This window comes from Haliotis asinina, chromosome 3 (genome assembly GCF_037392515.1).
Source record: "Haliotis asinina isolate JCU_RB_2024 chromosome 3, JCU_Hal_asi_v2, whole genome shotgun sequence".
NCBI lineage: Eukaryota > Metazoa > Mollusca > Gastropoda > Lepetellida > Haliotidae > Haliotis > Haliotis asinina.
In genome coordinates, this window is record NC_090282.1 from 12,066,181 (window position 1) to 12,079,021 (window position 12,841).

A 12,841-nucleotide genomic window follows, 5' to 3' on the forward strand; every position below is an offset into this window, starting at 1 on the left:
AGGTGATGTTTGAATCCCTGGTCGTGTCAGACCTTGAGACTTTAAACGGGAAATGTTACTACTATAAGAGCAGGCTAGCACTAAAACATTCACTCACGCTCTGGCAAATGATTGACATCATGAGCACCGATCTACACAAGTGGGGTACAATGACATGCATCTTTCCAGACCACCTGATTTCGTTTGTTGTCTCCTACGACAACAATGAGTTGCTGAAGGCCAATCTGGTTAGGATCATGCTCTTTGGAATAGGACGCTGAAACAGTCTTCTGTCTGATCAAGTATGTTACGTATGCCTGAGCAATGAACAGTATAAACTATTCTATACTGACAAAATACAATTAGGGAGCGAGTGAATTTAACTTACTGTGTGAATTACCTTTGTTCAGCATAAATTATAAATTATTCCAACAATATCACGTGCCAAGCTAGGGAATGGGCTTCACACACTGTACTCATTTGAGGAATTGAACCCGTGTCGAGTGACGAGAGGAAGCTTTAACCACTAGGCTATCCTGTCACCCAAAATGCAATAAGGGACCGGAAGTGGTGGCCATACTGAGGCATGATACAGGAAGTGTTAGTGAATGAGTGAATTGTTTTACGTGGTCGGTGACGGTGATGGAGATCGAAATCGTACGATCTGTACCCACGTTGGGCCACGTTGGGCCACGTTGGGAATGGGAAACAATGTTTATGAGGCCCGCAACCCCTTTTCTGTCCTGTGAACAATTTTTTTGTTTCAGTTTTTATGCAGGAAGGCACATCGTATTTCAATGAATTCTCGAGAACAGATAAACAGTGTCAAAATATTACATTATATCGAATATCAACTGTAACATTTCTCTCGATACTCACACCAACTGATAACTGGATTATCAAACAAGTACCGGAACATAAACACGTACAAATATTTACACACCATTCTTCATCCATGTTTTTACCCGCCACGAATGAGTGAGTGAGTGAGTGAGTGAGTGAGTGAGCATGGTTATATGTCGCTTTTAGCAATATTCCGGGGGGGGGGGGGGGGGACACCAGAAATGGGCTTCACATGTTGTATCCATGTGGGCAATCGAACCCGGGTCTTCGGCGTGACTAGCGAACGCGTTAACCACAAGGCTACCCCATCGCAACTTACTCGTCACGAATGAAATGAGTAATCATGAACAGACAACTGTGGACAAACATGTTTTCCACCACTTGTCCTGCTTCGTGGGTGTTTACACAAAACATAAAATTAAAGTCCATTGTCAAAACAAAACTCTAAAAATGAATCAACCGAAACATTGATTAGATCTTATAACTAGCACTCAAAATGAAAATGTTTAATGTCGGCTATTATTCCATCATACAAACCATGCCGACGATGAGTGCTACTTTCTTAGTGTAATTGCTTTCAGGAGTAGAAGAAATCGTTTACGATGATACCAGAGTGCATTAACCAAATTAAACAACGTCTACTTTCATTCCGCACGTACCCAGTTAAGGCTGTATTAAAAATGCAGTTTTCCTTAAAAGGTTATGGCTATCACGTGACAACAATACAAGAGCGCTCATTCGAGGTTAGAATTTGGTATGTTAGTGTTTTCGGCTTCTGGTGGTGTGAGCCACGTATGACTGATGTACCGAATGTACGCTGGGTTTAACCAAATCAACTGCAGCAAAATCAACAGCGACAACAACACCAACAGCGACAACAACATCAGCAACTGGTCTGGGAGTAGCTCCAAGAATTTAGGACGTCTAGGAAAACGTTCTAAATGCAGTGAATGCCGCCACTAGTCGTACCATGGACGTTTTCCAGTGTATGATCTGTTTTCATGCTTGCGCTGCACTCTTCAGGTCCGCTTGGGGTAAGTGAGGTCGTTAGCCCTTCTGTTATACCAGAAAATGTGGACAGGTGGCGTAATTGTCAATTGCTAAACTGGAAATATGCTGTGATAAATAGCTATGGACCATGAAACATAAATGTAAATACCAAATGTGAAAACGTCTATGTTATGGAAGAACGTACATGTTTAACACCGAAACACATAGTTTGCATGCAGTAAGTTCGACATTTTTCAAACGGTCGATTCATCCCGATTATTATTTCTGTTTCTCTCGGGGATTTTGTAATTTACTTGACTTCAGTATTCTTTTGTGTTTAAGCGCCGGCCGCAGTGTGCCTACGGGTTACTTGCTGGAAACTGACCATAGTCAGCATGCAGTGGTGAACATAGTCAATGTTTCTGTAATTAGCATGCTGTCAAACAGGAGCCAAGAAACCTAAATGTTGGCTAAGAAAAGCAAGACTTATGGACCTTAACTTCTTTATTTTGAATATCACGACGTTTCGGGGCGTATACTTGATGCTTCATCAAGTGTATGAATCCGTAACTCTTGCATGTGAATTGACATCCATAAATGTTGCTTTTCTTATGCATTCCACTTCTAGATGCCCTTAAAAGATCTAAATGTCGGCTATCTACCCCCAAGGTGTACAAGCTCAATGGCAGGAGTACAGGAGAGACTGGTCCCAAACCAGGATGTACGGGTCAAACTATTAGAAGTCATACAGTTCATCCTCATGTATGAAAGCCACTTTTTGTGGCTTACAAATCCTTCTAATGCCAATAAAGGTCGATGGTGTATATGACTTCGGAACCAGTAGTACTCGTCGCTGGTGACGGGTCATGGTTCAGGTGAGTCGCTTCTCTTTGCCGTTCCTTGACAAGATCGACCAAGACTGTCGGTGGATAGGATAGCGGAATGGAATCACTATTGCAGAGCAAACAACATCCCAACTCGTGGTTGAGGCAAATCTGTCCTACTTTAACAGCATAATAGATACTTCGAGAAATGGCCTATACTTTTTCAGGGAAAATAAGGTCACACTTCCATCACACACTTTTCCTGAAGGACTGGCTGGTGTATTCTTACCATTCTTTCATGGCAGAACTGTGAAGATCAGATTCAGAGTGGTAAAGTGTCGGACCTCTGACACTGGAAGGAGCTGCAGAGATCAAGATATCCAACAAAACATCACACAACACATTTCAACCAACCACGTGTGGAGAAATAGCTAAGGTGCTTTCAACTGTGCCCGACCAAGTCCTATTCGATAGCTTCTTTGCCAACTTGGCTGCATAGACTTGACAGGAAACAGACTGTTGATACTGTCATTAGGGAAGAATCTACATGTCAAAAGGAAGGATACATTACCTTCTCCTTAGATCCTGACATTTTGAGGAATTACAGACTTGTTTCCTCCCCTTCTCCGTTCTTTCTTGCCTAAAGCTTATAGAACACATTGAAACTGTGTCTCGAGGTTCATCTCAAAAGCGACCACACGGGTTAAGCAATCAAATATCAGTTGTCATTAATGGCGGGGAGTCACGGAAACAGTATTTCATACGGCTTTCCTCAATGATCAGTTGTAAGTCCCATACTTATGTTGTAATATGTTAACGTGCTATGTTTAAATATTTCGTGCTATGGCACTTTTGATAGGACTCCTGTTCTGAATCAGCTTGACAGGCTGCCTGTTAAATACAGGATTAGCTTCAAAATACTACTGATGGTATTCAAATGACTTACTTCAGCATATCTCACAGACCTCACTAAAAATTTACCAGCCAACACATCGGCGGTCACAAGATCAACTTCTTCTCTGTGTCCCCTCCAACAAAACCATAATATTTGGAGACAGATATTCTGACAGACCCGCTCTGTGTCTGCAATTCAGCCTGAGGTCACATCATGAACTGTCAGCATTCAAAGTAAGCAGGGACCATTAACAAATTTTCCCTTGCGCTATCTGTTATATGTTTATAGATACATAAATATATCTGGAAAACGGTACACCTCGTTTTGGAAGTGTTTCTTTCCGTGTCCGGATTTTGTGGTAACAGTATGCAGTTATTCAAGACAAAACATCATGTGCTGAATCAAACTGGGTTTTCGCAAAACAGTTAATAAATGCAATTGCGCGCATTGGATGTGCCTTTAAAACAACTTGTTTCATTCCGGATTAACAACATTATCAAGCTGTCAGGTTTGAACCAGACTCTAAAATGTCACTTACTCACGTTCTATAAAATAATCCCAAATTCATGTCGGAGCTTCCAACAAGTCATTGAAATGGCGCAATTGCATCTTGGCGTAGATATGACGAATCACACAAGCTCTTAATGGTCTGGCAGTGTCATCCATATTTTTGGACCTTGTGCGGAGGGAAAAGTTGTCAAAATGTGGAACCACATCCAAAATGTCCAAAATGTACTTTACGCCGTTGCGAATCTCCCTCTAAGGAAAAAGCAACACTTTATACACACAGGAGAAGCACCCCTGACCGCCAAAAAGCCCCCGCCAAATATAGCTTGCTGCATAATATTTTGCCGCACAATGTTTCTTTGTTTGTAAGCCGTGTGTTTCCGTCACCAAACACATACTCTGTTACGAAGAGGAGAAAGTAACTCTGATCCAGTGGATGTTTTTCCACGATGACAGGTTCCAGTTCCTGTCATCACCAGCCTGCTACCCGTACTGGCTGCGGATAGAGTCGTCGTGATGTCCTAGAAAGTCCCTGTCTTCCCTATGGCGCGTACAAGATCTATAGAGCGTCTTTGTTATTGTACAACAATGGGTTGGTTCCCCCCGCCTGGACTGATCAGGTTTAGAAAGTGATTTTAGATCAGACTGTAGGGTTATTAAATATAGGCGTCTCTTTGACAGCAGCACGCCCATGTGTTTCCGTGATGCGATAGAAAAAGTATTTATTTCATTCCTCACCTGATCAATCAGCTGAATAGTACAGATTCTTATGGTCTCTTATACTGTTTTTTTTTTTTGTGGGAACGTGTATTGTATGTTGGGAGTCTTAGTGACTGTTGATAGGTGCATATCTTGTTGAGGCTGTTTTAGGGGCATATAGTTCAGGACGGTAATGGAGGGTCTCTGTTGTAGGTAGTCTTCATGTGGATATGTGAGTGAGATACGTATTTCAGCCATAACGTGATCGTGGACATATATTGTAGGGAGCGTTGGTGAGTAATGATAGGGGCATGTATTGTAGGAAGTGTTGGTGGGGGCTGTTGCTGTGGACGTGTATTTTGAGAGCCTTGGTGTGGGCATGCATACGGTTTGTATCGGTGTCAGTGTGAGCATGTATAAGGTTTATATCGGTGTCAGCCAAGTGATAAACGTGCGAGACCTGCTTCGCTTCAGAAGCTGCCACATTGAACAGTTAAGTGCAGAGTTGTTATCAGATTCACTGACTCACTCAGTAATATTTCCTAAAGAAAACTTAAATGTGCATAATATAAAATTGCATAAAAGAAAACTTATCTCAAAAGTTAAGTACCCCTAAATATACGTGTAGCAAAGCACTTTGCATGGAATTTGATGTCAGGAAACGCTCGTGGCATGTGCACTTTGTGACAATAGGTATTGAAACTTGAAGAAGAGTAGATTATTCCTTAGTTTGCAAATGTTGTGGAAACACGTTAAGTATAAGCTAAAGTAAGTGTAGGTCGTGTCTCGCTTGCTGAAAATCAGTGTCTCACTGACGTGGGTATGCTGGAGACTGGAACGGCCCAAAACGGTTTGGTATTCATCGAAATACGATCTCATCTCTGTGGAGACGCTTTCAGCACAAAGGGAACACGAGATTTGCCTTGGACCGGTTGTCCTCGTGTGACCACATCGGAACCACTGTACGGAACCGACTGTGGGAGCACAACATCCGACCCCGACGGCCTACAATACGTCCAGTTTTGCTTCAACGTCACCAGCAGGCTCTTCCGTGTAGAGAGCATTGATCGTACAGGAAACTAGATTGATACTTTATTCACTGACAGGGCGGGGCTTCATCTGGACAGCTCACATGGCTGTGCAAGGATGCACGGACGGGAAAGTGAATGGTATGCTGACGCTTGTTCCACGTCGACAGTTAAGTCGCGGAAGTGTTGTGTGGTACGGGGAGCCATCACACCTCATGGACGTACACAACTTGCCTTTGCAAATAGCAATATGACACGTTTGGGACACTGGGAATGAGATCACTGAACCTAATGTGCAGCAATTCAATCAAGGACAGTGATGTACCTTCACGCTTCAGCAATACAATGCCTGTGCTAATGTCGCTTGTGTTGTGACAGGCTTCCGGAGAAACAAGAACATTCCCCATGCATTCTTCAGTCGCTTAATGCCGTCTGTGCGTCGTCGATGTCAAACCTGCATCTACGCCAATGGTGGACACACACAATACTGAATTTAATAACATGCTTTTGACAACACATCTCTACAAGGGCATGTCATGATGCCTTGCGTCAAATCATACAGATTTCGATATTATCTTGTCAACATTTAAACAGCGATTACGAAAAACACCGCAATCCGTGTTAATATCTTTCAGCATTAAAAAGTACCTTAACATCAAATGACACACAGTTTCTTTATTCCACTAGCATATATGGAAAAATGTGTTATACCATTGTGGGAGCACAACTGCACGTTTTTTTTCCACTAGATCTTTTAGACCACCCTTGCTTAGAAGACTCGGTGTTTCTATTTTTCATTTTCGTAATTTTCCATTCAGCATGTTCCGAGAATTTTGTGGCTGACTCCGGCAAGTTCACCTCTCCCAACTACCCGAATGGCTACCCCAACAACTTGAGATGTACTTTCACTTTGACACCTGTCACCCCCGGGGCTACACTTAGACTCGTGTTTGACGACTTCAGCACAGAGAAGGGCATAGACGGCGTGGAGGTAGTAATACACAACCATAACGAGAAATATAGTCTCTGTCATTCGTAACTAATCGCCTCTTTCCATGACCTACACGAAGATTCGTACCTGTATAGTACGCCATTATTGCCAAGAATGGTGGCAAACCAATCAAGCCACGTACAGCAGAACTCATTTCGAAGCATGAAAATGGCAGCACCGTCTAACTTTTAAATTCCACCAAACTATCTAAAGTAAAACACAATTTAAATATAAACTTGGAGCTAAAGGAATATCAGCTTTTAAAACGGAAACATCTTATCTAAGGCAATGACGGTATAGCTGCTTTGAACACGGGATATGAGATATTCATGGAGTAGCCATGTTTGGAGGTTAGGTTTATTTCCCCTTTGAAACAGTACGAGACTATTTTCATCGCCGTGCCCAGCCTTGAACATGTCCACGAGAGGGGTACGAGTCGCCATCCGACTCGAGTAGTTATGAATGATTACGACCGTCAGTGGATGGGGTATCCGATGCGCTGGACTTATCTTCCAATCGTTTCGTTTCAGAAAAAAAATCAAATGTTAATGAGCTGCCTCCCCTTTGGTGGCGATTATGTCTGAGCATTACCATTCGCACTTCTGCGTAACGATAAGAACACTAGGTTTGTCTCGGTTGGCGACCAATGACAGATCAAGTTTCACAAACTGATCAGCTGAAAACATGCCAAAATACCAAAAACGCCAACTGTACTGGTCCACACTCAAATAATACTTCTCTGCTGCTTTTCAACTCTTCAACTATAATTTGATGTTTTTGGGTACATATTTGCAAAATTTTACTTTGAACCAGTCTACTTTTACACAAAATAGCTCAACCACAAATTACTTTTAAAACATTGGAGGAATGAGTGGTGGTTACATAAACAAGTTCTTTAGTCTTCATTTACTCGGTGTACTTTCCTGATTTTTACTCGTGGCTACATGGGTGGTCTGGTCCAGCACTTGACTGTCCAGATCATATACACACCGCCGACCATGGGAACCTGAAACAAACAAATACTTAGTTATTCATGCATATTGTTAGAGTGGATCGGGCCCGCGGTAGGCTACTCTTGTATTTCATGTGTATATTGTGAGAGTAGGTGGGCCAGCGGTAGGCTACTGTTATACCTCATGTGTATATTATGAGAATGGGTGGGGCCAGCGGTAGGCTACTCTGGTATTTCGTGTGTATATTGTGAGAGTAGGTGGGCCAGCGGTAGGCTACTGTTATACCTCATGTGTATATTATGAGAATGAGTGGGGCCAGCGGTAGGCTAGTCTTACACTTCATGCGAATATAGCATGTAAAAATCTGTAATGATAATTTCAGATCTACGACTATAACGATAAACAGGTGACCGGCGTTAGTGGTGGTCGGTACAAGTGGGTAGTCATTGCTACCATGTCCTACTACAAGGTCATCTTTATCTCCGATGGATCCATCACGTATACAGGCGTCAGTGCGTTTTGGTCAAGTGAGTGACGTAGTATTATTTGGAGAGTGAGTGAGGTGGTTAATGTCGCTTTAAACAGTGATCCTCTTATCTCGTGGCTTGCCAGTGGAAACCCGACATGATGCATGCCTCACCGGCATCACTTCTTGAGCGGGAGTATGGTGCTCGAGAAGCCAGAATCATAAGCCACAAAGCATTTGTAATGTTACGACCTGTCGTAACTCTATAGCTGATCAAAGACTTACGAATGTCGTAGCGCTTTGAACGCTTTATGGATCGGGCACAGGCTTCCACCAGTCATACGTTCCTGACCTCCACTTGTGCCAGTGACTGATGTTATCAAGTCTTCTGCTGAAGCAGTACGACGGAACACAGGGAAACTGTACAGAACAGAATATGACCAGTCTCCTTATATGTGCGCGAAGCGAGCAAAGGTTGACAACACACTTCCTTCGCTTCGGTTAAGAATATATTTTTCATGTCAAAGTAAAACATCGCCACCATCAAAGGTACACTCCTGTTTCCTCACTGGGCTGTGCTCTCAGATTTCCAACCCCATATTTAATAAGAAATATGTTTTATTCAACATTTGATGTGCAACTCGTGGTACATCAAACCGTTCTTCGCCGCCGTTACCCTTGTCAGGTTCCGGCTCAACGCAGTGAAGGAACAGGTTATTACTCCGTACGGAATACATAGAGAGTTACCTCCCATGCGTGATACGCCTACCACGCCAGAAGTGTTTTATTGCAGAATAAATGTTATAAGAATCTAACAATAACGGCGACACTTAAGTCAAATAAACTCCAACAGGTTCATAATAAAATTAGGCAATATGGTGTTAGGTTCTGCTTATTCTTGTTCCTTCACTCCGTTGAACCGGAAGCTGGTGGGGGTAATAGAGGCGAAGAACGATTTGAGTACATCGAGTTGCACTTCAAATGTTGAATAAAACACATTACACGTGAGTACTTATTAAATATGGGGATTGAAATCTGAGAGCACAACCCTGTGAGGAAGTACAAGTGTACCTTTGGCGATGGCGGTATTTTATTTTGACATGAAAAATATTTTCCTAACCTAAGCGAGGAAAGTACGTTGCAACCTTTGCTCGCTTCGCCCGCACATAAGAAGACTGGTCATTTTCTCTACGCTGCGCAGCCCCATTTGCGCTACAATTTGCATGAGTACAGAATTACCGGTGCTGGTGGTCTTTGACGTTGCTCACATTAATCACAGGGTTGTCTGGTTCAGGTTATAGATTATCATTAGATCAATATGTAGAACTGTCAGGGCAGGAACTGAGTATTAGGAAGCTGTGAGTCCCCGAGATTTTTCACAATTACGTCACCATTGAGGAACACCCAAGGAGAGAGAGTGTGTAACTGTGTTTTCATTATTATTGATCTGAGCATCAATGCGATATTTGTCTTTTAGATTCCAAGCGAACTGTTTTCCATAAGCTTTAAATGGCGTAGAAACACGATCTTGTTGAAACTGTATCATTTACTGTATTTACCACATTAAAATGCTTGACCTAACCGAGTCATTGTATCGTTTATTATATTTTCCCTGTGAAAGGCGTGACTTGACCTAGCCGATCTATTCTGTTTCAGTTGCGCCATCATCAGAAGCATTTGACTACCAGGTTGCCATGGCAACTTTATGCCCAGTGCATGGACTCTTTCAGCCGGTTCCACAGAAGGACGGGATTAGAGAGCTGGAGATTTTGCCAGAGATGACGTTCCATAAATGTATGCTTCTGTGTAATGTTTTACCAAAGTGCTCTTTTTTCGAATTCTATGTCCCTAAAAGCACTTGTTACGCCTATGAGACGGAAAAAAGTTACACATACATGTATTACAAAATATTTGAGAAGGTTACAAATCCTTAGAGACATCACTGGTGGCACTGGAATATGAACTGTCTGATGGAAAAGGCGCATGCATCCATGTTTGAACGGTGTTGGAACGAAAACAGCCCCAGCAACATAGGGTAAATGCTTCGTGAAATGCTACACTACAGGTTATTCTAATAGTCTGACTGCTTTAAAACCAGAATTGAGAATATTATTGATAAGTTTTCTGTTGTGTGATTGCAGTCAGAATCAATAGAGAAACGAACCATCCACTGAGAGGTTCAGCATGAGTGAGGTATCACGCTGAGATATAAGCGATGTTTGATTCAGGTCATACTGCAGGCCTATAGCAATATGGATTCAGGTCAGTGAAACACCTCATCCATACTTGTGAACAAGCCTGAGTTTTTATGATTTATTGATTTTTCTTCTTTCCCATATATTTTCATTTGGGTATTGAAATATTTCAAAGATCCAGTTTGATGGACAGTTGAGTCACGATCACTGGTATTACTATTTCTGTTGATGTGGTTGTTAGTATGTTGTTACTGTGTTGTTTAAAACCACAATCAGCAATATCCCAGCTGTATAATGTATGATCTGTAAATAATTAAGTCTGGGCTGGACAATCATGTGATTAGCATTATGAGCGTCAACGTCCACAAAACGGGAGCACTATGATGAGCATGAACCAAGTCAGCGAGTCTGATCACCCGATCCCGTTAGTCGCCTCTAATAACGAGCACGTGTTCCTGAAGAACTGAAATTGTTATAATTATTTTCTGAATACGCAGTAAATATGGTAACTGAGACTTTAGGCAAATGCAATGTTGTATTCATACATTGTTTTGTAACTGAATAACGCTGTTTAAATAAAAATCAAAATGAATATATTTCGTGGGTTTTTTTCATAAATCTAAAAATGATATTTATTTTTTCCAAAGTTTTTCTTTGAACGGTGCCACAACGACAACAGCTCAGCTTTGCAAAAGTCATTACGACTAGAGAAAATACTTAACAGAGGTTTTAGAAGTTTTCGAAGTATTTGCGTCACAAGGCTCTGAAACCTCTTTAGTGATATCAGTTCCTCGAAAGGCGGCAACAGCATATGACATCCATCCGTTTATTCAATTTCAGTTTCCCATGTCGTTTCAATGCGAACCTTCTTCGTTGTCATTCAAAATGTTTACCTATAGGTTTGAATACATACAGTATTCTAAGGCAAATGTAATATGACATACAAGTAAGAAACAAATTCCGTGTTGAACTTAAACTTCCGAGAATGAAATGTGATTACGTGGAAAGACTATACCTAGTCTTGGTGGTAACTATTAAGAGCGCGCTTGGCGTATGCAAATGTGCAATGTCACTAGAGAGGTTGTACCTGCAAGTTAACATGGTAAGAAGATAGTGTGTCCATTATACAATGATGCATGCAGGAGTGGCATTTTCGCCTCACACCGGCCACTAAAGGACTGAAACGTGAAGATCATTCCATATCCGGAGGAGTTCCTGCAGAGTTGGTGGTGGATTCGGTTGACGTCGTAAATGTCTCTCCATTTCCTCCCAGTATGTAAGTATGTAAATTATTTTCTCCGCGTACCATGGGTATGCATGACTATAGTGATGTTATAGAATCAGCCTTAAGGACCTGTACTATGTATACTCTGAGGCGGAAGGTATGGTGTAACAGAACTTGTTAATACGTAATTTTGTGTCAAATAGTGGAAGAAACGAAATCAAGTAGACGTTGTTAGAAGTGCGCAAATGAGCATCACATATTCGAGATGAATGGCCAGCAACGTTTACTTTAAAAAGACAGACAATTAAGGTGCTTAAGAGTTCCACTCAAGAAGTCGGAAAAAAACACATCTGTTGTAACGCGGAGAGCTACAGGCATGCCTCGATCAGTCTGGTACGCTGCTCGTTGGTTCGCCACCCATAGAAACACCGTTTTCAGCAATGCAACCAAATTATAGGCCGCTCCCCGTAGTGGAGAGCAAAAATGGTAAAGCAGCTGTGAAGAGTTCCATACCAAAAGGTTGTTTTTTTAAATCCTGCCTGTTACTCCTGTCATTAACTTGTCTGAGTTGGGTATCAATTAAAGTTATCTATGTTGGCGGTGTGATATCTCTGTGCTTTATAATTTCAAATGCAAAACAATTATCCTGGACGGGCTCGTTCAGTCGTAATATTTGTGTAGCCTAGAACGTGGCGTATTATAACCAATTTCCCCCGGTACACATATCAGCACCATGATCGCGATGAATGACCTCGTTTGGATATCGATTTTATACACCTGAAATATTGCCAAATGTAAGGTAAAACAACAAATATGCAAACATGCTTTCGACAGGTTGTTAGAATTTATCACGTAGTTGTACGATGCCGTTACATGCGATATTGCCCATAGCACACCAGGACTTGTTGCACACTCTGTCTGCCTATAAGCACTGCTTCTGACGTTCTAGAAAAAGGGATAACATTGTCAGTACTCATTTCCTTGTCAAGGCTTGTGTTCCACTACATTGTCTCGAAATTCTGGAAGGCTCTGTAAATATATCCAGCGTCATTCACGTTTCCTCAGTGGTCCCCGCTCAGATACAAGTAAATTTGATTCCTTTAAGTGTTTATTTTAATTCAACATGAATGAAACATCTGAACTTATTTGGGGTTTACTTTCGTTAAATGTAGCAAGATATTTCAATGTTTGCACGAACTTGTGAGCCGCAAGCTTTCACTGGTGGTCTTCTGGTAGTGTAAACATT

At 41.8% G+C, this 12,841-nt stretch overlaps 1 protein-coding gene across 1 annotated transcript; it reads left to right on the forward strand.

The window, feature by feature from the left end:
• Window positions 1-1,574: 1,574 nt before the first annotated feature.
• LOC137279227 (neuropilin-1-like) lies at window positions 1,575-10,962 on the forward strand. Its single transcript, XM_067811730.1, has 4 exons — window positions 1,575-1,856; window positions 6,584-6,756; window positions 8,092-8,236; window positions 9,832-10,962. Exons 1-4 carry the CDS (start codon window positions 1,793-1,795, stop codon window positions 10,107-10,109), a joined length of 660 nt encoding a protein of 219 aa, XP_067667831.1. The 5' UTR covers window positions 1,575-1,792; the 3' UTR covers window positions 10,110-10,962.
• Window positions 10,963-12,841: the final 1,879 nt, after the last annotated feature.

What these genes read in the sequence shown, in the direction of transcription:
- LOC137279227 (XM_067811730.1), top strand. Translation starts at nt 1,793, where the DNA reads ATGGACGTTTTCCAGTGTATGATCTGTTTTCATGCTTGCGCTGCACTC. An exon ending in ACTCTTCAGGTCCGCTTGGG is followed by an intron (nt 1,857 to 6,583) that starts GTAAGTGAGGTC and finishes TTTTCCATTCAG; the next exon opens with CATGTTCCGAGAATTTTGTG. An exon ending in CGTCAGTGCGTTTTGGTCAA is followed by an intron (nt 8,237 to 9,831) that starts GTGAGTGACGTA and finishes ATTCTGTTTCAG; the next exon opens with TTGCGCCATCATCAGAAGCA.